The following is a 7781-nucleotide window of genomic DNA, read 5'->3' on the forward strand; positions in this document are numbered from 1 at the left end:
GCAATTAATCTGGTTGAAGTTCCATGTGAATCTTCTTGGGTTTTTGTATATCTGGCAGCAATTTCATTTTGTCAAGAGATGGTCTGCAAAATGTTGGCGAGCAAACTGCTGGGTGTTGTTGGTATATTTATGATGGCAAACTACGCGGCTGTAAACGGGCGGTGTTGGAAGCCATGCCCTCCTTTTTGGAGCCAGTGGCGAGACAAATGCTACAAGATGCATGATGCCAAAGTTCCATGGGAAGAGGGCGAGCAGATTTGTGTTGAGTTGGGTGGGGTGATGGTTGTCCCTCAATCCAAAGAAGAGTTACAACACATCCTCAACATGTTCAGCTGCGACAAATTCTGGATTGGTTGCAACGACATTCAAACTGAAGGTCTGTACAATTCTAGAAATGACGTTCATAAAATGTCCTTTACTCTAATTTGTCAATATACACCACAGGGGAAACTGACTGGGTAAATTGTGAAATGATTTTTGGGGTTGAACAAAGAATTGACTAGAGTGGGACTCGACCGAACAAAGATATTGCCAAAATAGGGACACCGCCAACATAGGGCTAGATAGCTCAGTTGGTAGAGCGCCGGCACGTTAATCCGGAGGTCGTTGGTTCGAACCTTACTTTTATTTGTTGACAATAATATTGACAACACGGTGCTAAAATGCCTCGCCCAGTGTGGCGGTTTCAGTCTTCCACCGTGTTCAGTTTTCCGGGTGACGTAGCCGGACATTTCAGCACGTTGTTCGAACAGTTTTAGCTTTCCGGCGTGTTCAGTTTTCCGGGTGACGTAGTCGGACAAAAATACCGCCGCGAGTACCCTGGCGAGTACTGTAGTGTAGTTCTATCAGTGACCCCAAATTGTTTCTATTACGATTCTTTTCTGTTATAGTCACATTATTATTCTCTTGCCCCATCTTAACACGTATTCATATGTACAACACTGCTTGTGCCACTGATTAAAATAAATACAGGATAATTTGCTTGGTCTTCACACCAAATTCTCTCATACGATCCACGCGTTCGCCGCTCGTTGTACTCGTGGACGCCGCCTCGACAGCTACCGGAGAGTGTAACACGGATGACTCAATACGGCACTAAAAGTGGACTACTTTCGCTTGCTGTGCGCAGGCATCGCGTGACGTAATTTTACCGTATTTGGTCATTCGGAAAACTGAACACGGCGGAAAGTTGAAACCGCCACACCGGTTCATGGCTTAATCTAATCCCCGGTGTGGCATACGTTATTATAAACATGAGTCGTAAATCTGTGTTCAAAACCGGGAATGGTGTTCAAATGCGGAAACCCGCTCAGGCAATTGCGTATCGAAAATGAGAAGATACAGACAAAGAAAAAAAACCTGATATGAATATTCGATCTTCCTATTTTCAAATTGTATTTATATAAAATTCTGTTGAGTACAATCTCTTACCCAACATCGATGTAATGAGACTTTGTCCTGATTGACTTGCTTCAGGTACCTGGGTGTGTTTGGATGGTGAAGCTACTATTGACGTGCAGGACAAGAAATGGGAGAGTGGTCAGCCAAATAATTGGGGAGGCAACCAAGATTGCGCCTTGGCCCGGGTTTTAGCCAGGACTGCAGGCTGGAACGATGTGGATTGTGGAAACACACGCAAGTTAATCTGTCAGCGTCCAGTACGAGCACTGTAGCTCCTGTGAAAGGTTGCTCAATATTCTGGGCAAGTACTTTTTATGAAAATGAAAAATGCACATTGCCTTCAAATCTCTTAACATTTTGTTGCTCCTTGCCCTGTTAAAAGAGTTTCTCGTGCACGAAAACACCAGTAGTGTATTTTAATATAATGAATAAACTGCACTGGCTGCCCATCGCAAACAGAATTGACTTCAAACTTTGTTTACATGTCTTCAGATCCCTTGCTCATCAGTCACCATCATACATATCAGACATGCTAGATTCTCTTGGCCGAACATCGTACCGTCTCTGAGCTGGTTCAAGTGCTTTTTTCTGCTGCTGCTCCAAATCTTTGGAACTCATTACCATCACATCTTAGCCATGCAACTTCACATAAACAATTCAAGAAACTACTGAAGACTCACTAATACAGAAATAGCTAACTGTTCTATTTCACTTTGGAACATCTTGAGTTTGGACTTCTTTGTTGCATCTTCTGTAGGCGCTTTGTAACCTTGGGAAAAAGGCGCCTTATTTATATAAATGCTGATAATGTATGTATGTTATAGCGATTGAACAACATTATTTTACCTCTGGAAATACAATTAGCAGAAAAAAAGGGTTTGTGGATTCAAAAATTGGTTCTACTGTGTTTTGACATAAAATAACACATCTTGAATATCTTTCCAACCATATTATTCATTTCAAAACAATGCTTATTATTATCCCAAGGCGTCCAAGACTAATTAATCATCCGTGCCTGAAAATCACTCGCTTTGTGATAATCTTCGGTCATCAGCGCATGCAAGTGCAGGGATTTTCACGGCCGTCCGTGTATGAACAGTGGGGTACGGCAAACTACGTTAAGCTGCGAATTGCAATTTTGAATTTGCCGCCAATCATCGTGCGCCGTCAAGTGTCGCTGACGAATCTGCTAGCGACCGCAGACGGCAGCAAAAATCAGTCGCGTTCGTCGGCAATTTTCCACATGTTCAACATTTTTGTGACGGGATAAAAATTCGTTGTGATTCCGTTCAGATTTCGTTGGAGAACGCAACCCTCATTTTACGCAGGCCGAGTGAACAGGTTACAAGTGTTTGATCGGACCCAATGTGGCCCGATGTTGCGCACCTTGCGTATCAGACGTGTCCATTTCTTGTTAACGGAAATGTAAGCTCAGGGGGACGACATTTACGTTCCATAGAAGGTTGGAGGTGGGCACGAGGATGTCAAATCAAAAAACATGCAAGAGTCTCTTGAAAACTAGAACATCTTTCAGACAAAAACTGAAAGAAAGAAAGTGTAAACATGTTAAGGATCAAAGAATGAACTCAAACTACTCAAAACAGAAAATATTCATTTAATAACAGTATTTGTTTTAATTAGCTTATTTTCAGTTTAAACTTTACTGTTACATTAACAGCAAAACATTTTCATCCTCTGTCAGACAATTGGAATTGTCAGAAATGTGATTCTTAAAGGGTATATGTACTTTTTCCTAACAAAAAACACAATGTCCACAGATTTACATTAAACTTACACAGTTTGGAGATAGTAGAAAGCTTCCCTTGAAGTTTTACTTACTGAGGTGCTGTAGTTTTTGAGAAATTAGTAAAAGTAATAATTTTCGTCTCAGTTTTAGCATGTAAAAACGTATTAACCAGTTATGCTATGGTTTTGGTATAATATCATAACTGGTTAAGGGGATTTTACATGCTAAAATAGTTTTGGTCTCATGAGACCAAAACTATTTTGTGACTTGTTTTACTCATTTCTCAAAAACTACACAACCTTAGTTAGTAATATGTGAAGGGAAGCTTTCCACTATCATTATCTTCAAACCCTGTACGTTTAATGTAAATCTGTGGACATTTTGAAAAAGTACCCAAATCCTTTAAAACAATTCCACTACTACGTGTATTAGCTGACCATAAAATTCCCAATAGCTTGTTAGGACTCTATACGATGAATTTTCTTATCACCAGAAGATTGTTATCTTTTTTTCTGAATACCAAGACCACACAAATTGTGTTATACCAAAATGTTATTACCTAAAATATAACTAGGCCTATTTGAAGTTTATTATTTTACATTGTTAACACCACTGTCCAAAATTGATGTTTTTAATGTTATAAAAAACAATCTTGTTATCATCTATTATTTCTAAAACTTTAATACAATTCAGGTTGCTTTGCTATTGTTCCTTTATAAACCACTTATCCAATACCCCATCAGAGTACAAAATGAGTATTCATATTAAATAGAAATATAACAATACTATTTACATAGTCCTTGTTGCATAAATTTCCTCCTAAACAAAGTTTCTTCAGTTGGTTAGTGTTTACCCAAACTTAAATACATTAACTCCTTAGGCCTACTTGTTTTTCTCACGTAGGCCTAAATTGTCTTAACTCCCTGATGAGCATAAAGCTATTTAGGCTTTCCCGGAATATTAAACCCCAGCTGCCAACATTTCTATCTTGCAACCAGGGAAATTTTGTAGGAACAATCAGTGAGATATTTAGAATTCAATCAACATAATAGGGAAAATGTTTCCATAATCAGGGAGGTTTTTTTCAAATTTTTTTCAACAGAACATTTAGACTGGTTTATTTTCAGGGAATTTTCAGCAGAATCAGGGAAAGCTTACAGCTCCGAGTATAGGCAATAGACGGATTGCAATAGGCGACATCGATCACCATATTCGCTGACTTTTGCACGCGTGAGAGTCACGCACAGCGCGTACATATGCGTGCAATTTTCTGTTGTTTTACTTTAAAGATGGCGGTCAATGACGCGTATTACAACCATAGAGTTATATATAAGAACTAGAGCGCGCACTGGCCTATATACGCGCCCAGGTATGCGAGCAGGCGGCCATTTTCTAAGTTGACAAAACAGCTATCTCACAGCGTGTGTTTGTGCGGCCATTTTGTAAGTTGAACAAACAGCATCGCGTGAGTGTTCAATAAAAAAAACTCAAACGTGTATTTCATATTCAACGCGCGTGCAGAATGACGCGCTTGTCATCTTGCGGTCCCGTGGCGTTTGTGCACGAAGCATCACTCGTGCGCCCTCTAGTTGTTATATACAACTCTATGATTATAACCCATCTATTCATAATTACAACATACTGGATTCGTAGTGGACCCACATCCACCTGTTAATATATACACAATAATAGCTTAAATAACATGTACATATTCACCATTAAATATTGTGCATTTTTTTACAATAATTCCTCACAATAATTCCTCCCTTATATAAACACAAAATATGAATGAGCTAAAATATAAAACACTGGGTGCATATTTGTGTATTCTTTCTTTTATGGTTTCTCAGTCCCTAAGTGTATAACAAGAAAACTGAAGTGTGAATGAATGTCCTTCTTCAAGATCGCCTGAAAATAGTTGGCTATAAATTGCATTGTGTTGCATGGCCTTAACAACATAGGTAATTTATTGCATGGTTTAAACTGCACGATCATTCACATATGAGTCGTTTTCATTATTCATCCTAGATATTAGCCAAATAAATCAAACTGAAATCCACCTATAGGCTCTGTGACAAAAGATTCCTTTCAACAAAATGAGATTTTATAAAGACTACACAAGTATTTGGCCTCAACAAAAAACAATCTAATTCCACAGAAATGTAATTTTAATATCCAAATAAGGCAGGCTGCAGGATAGAGGGAAATAAAAGAAACATGCATCATGCTAAGGATATGGAAGACTGATTAACATGCAAGGATTCATGCATAAAATGGTGATGAAATATACAGGGATGAGTGTCATTGTCGACATAAAAGTCTGAAACTGGCATTGAAATCATAGGGGATACATTAAAATGATGGCATTTCAACCTGTTGATCACCCTTTGAAGTTCTAGATTCCAAGGAGCTTTTTGGAACAGTATGATCAGTGCTAGAGAAGTAGATCAAAGAGCATGTCTAATCTAATTTGGAGAAAAGTAATGCATTTTTTTTATTACCAGGTAGACTTTCAACAAGTCTGAAGTCAGACAAAAGACTATAAAACCTCATCCCTGAATATAAGAGGTATACACTTTGGATCATAATGCCAGAAAAGAAAGAACAACCATGTCTAAATTACTTGGTATTACCGACACTATGGTTTGCTAAGCACTGTATACTCAGTATTAGCCCCTCCCTTCGAGACCTGTGAACAAAATTCACATGCATATAATTATCTGTTTTTTTAATGCTTTGTGTACTATATGTATATTATGTTAATCTATATTAATTTTATTGTGTACCCCAGATGTGGGGCAACAGATCTACGGATCATAGTATGTGTTTGCTTTTGTTGTCCCTTGCCCATCTCGGGGTATATTGTCAATGTATTATGTTTTGTACTGCTATGGCAAATTAAATAATAATAATAGTATCACTTGGATAGTGTTCGGACCCCTGACCTGTTCCATTCTGAAGCAGAATGCCCGGTAGCTGCAAAATAGAGGATTCAAACAGCTTCTGTAGTGTGAATCATGTTTGAAGGCACTGGACATGAATTAAAAGATATTTGGACATGTTTGTAGGTTGTCAAACAATACATGTATGCATAAAATAAAAATTGAAAGAAAAACACCCTAATTGTTGCGCAAATACAATTTGGTGTGCTTTCAGAGAGCTCAAAAAGGCTTCAGGCCTGATGTCTTTTAAAAGATTTTCACAACGCTTTATAGTATAAACAGCTCTCCGTTTCTCGTTACCAAGTGACGATAACAACTAAGTATTTACTAAAAGTGTCCGGTGCCTTTAAGGGCCCAGGTAGGTCTACAATTTGTTAGATGTTAAATTTGCATCTGGGATAAAGTTTTCCACCTTTTTTTCTATTAAGGTCTTACCCTAGCGTATTTATTTGGTGACTTATCAAGGCTGTCATGTGTCATGAGATGTATGAAAACAAAGACAGCCAAACACTGATGAGTGATGGTTGACATTAAATATTTGAGAATTACTGCACTCAAGATTACAATAAAGCAAACCCAAAACAGTTTGCGTCACTTTTGAAACACGATTCTAAAGCCTTGATTTAAAAGCTCAACCATCACACGCGCTGAAATCAAAGAGAGTAAATTAGTGTTAAGAAGTTATGTATGACAAACTGTTTGACAAAGGGGAAAAACAATCATTAGTCACACACAATGATTAGAAGCAAACTGCTGTGGAAATAAAGGCATGTTAATGAGGAGCAGTAAAAGGGGTTAAGACTAAAGATGTTACTACATGAAGGCAGCTGAAAATCGAACCTGCTTTACTACAAACGCAGCAAAAAAATCTTTGCAGTTGTATTTTGCTAGCACCATGCCAGTTAACACGGCCGAGGAATTTGTTTTAACATGTGAGCTCATAACAGTTTCCTTTAGTGAGCTTTAGTGAGGATATTGGTTATATATTGGATATATACCTTCCCATTGCGTCTTTGGGGAAAGAAGCGACTCGATAAAAGATTTCAAAGTTTAGAGGAGATGCGTCATTACAGTCAAAGCAGACCTATATCTGTACACTGAGTTGTGAACTCTCTCCCAGATTCGTGTATTGCACATGGGTGCATAAATGGGTACCTATGGGCAGAGAGCCCGTAGTAACTGGGTGAGCCCTCATAACTCCATTACGTACAGCAATAAACCTCTGCTCTGATCTTAACAAGACAGCCCCTTTAAGGAGGTTTAGGTATGTTTTGTACATTGTCTTCAGACTAACATCAAACTTACACAGTTTGACGAAAATGATAGTAGAAAGCTTCCCTTAAGATGTTACATATGCTGAGGTGCTCTAGTTTTTGAGAAACGAGTAAACAAAATTATTTCCATGACTTATTTCACTCATTTCTCAAACACTACAGAATCTCAGCAAGTAATATATTTTAAAAGAAACTTTCTACAATCCTCATCTTCAAACTGTGTAAGTTTAATTTAAATCTGACATTGTGCAAAATGTACCTAAACCCTTAAATAATAAATAAATATGACTAAATACAAAGTGTTTGTTAAACATTCAAGATCTTTTTGACTGTGTAGCCAGGTACAGCATAGATCATAAGGGCTAAGAATAAGACAAATACAGCAACAACCAGGCCCTTTAGTATCGCTGTGCGGAA

General features: G+C 38.1%; 1 protein-coding gene across 1 annotated transcript; it reads left to right on the forward strand.

Annotated features, from left to right (window-relative positions):
* The first annotated feature begins 216 nt into the window (after window positions 1-216).
* Window positions 217-1673, forward strand: LOC117304759 (CD209 antigen-like protein E). The gene is made up of 2 exons (XM_033789366.1): window positions 217-376; window positions 1477-1673. Exons 1-2 carry the CDS (start codon window positions 217-219, stop codon window positions 1671-1673), a joined length of 357 nt encoding a protein of 118 aa, XP_033645257.1.
* The last annotated feature ends 6108 nt before the right edge of the window (window positions 1674-7781 follow it).

Source organism: Asterias rubens, chromosome 21 (genome assembly GCF_902459465.1).
Source record: "Asterias rubens chromosome 21, eAstRub1.3, whole genome shotgun sequence".
NCBI classification, from domain to species: Eukaryota; Metazoa; Echinodermata; class Asteroidea; order Forcipulatida; family Asteriidae; genus Asterias; species Asterias rubens.

Excerpts from the sequence above, each read along its gene's own strand:
- LOC117304759 (XM_033789366.1), top strand. The coding sequence starts at position 217 with ATGCATGATGCCAAAGTTCCATGGGAAGAGGGCGAGCAGATTTGTGTT. Across the intron at positions 377-1,476 it reads CAACGACATTCAAACTGAAG|GTACCTGGGTGTGTTTGGAT; the intron begins GTCTGTACAATT and ends GACTTGCTTCAG.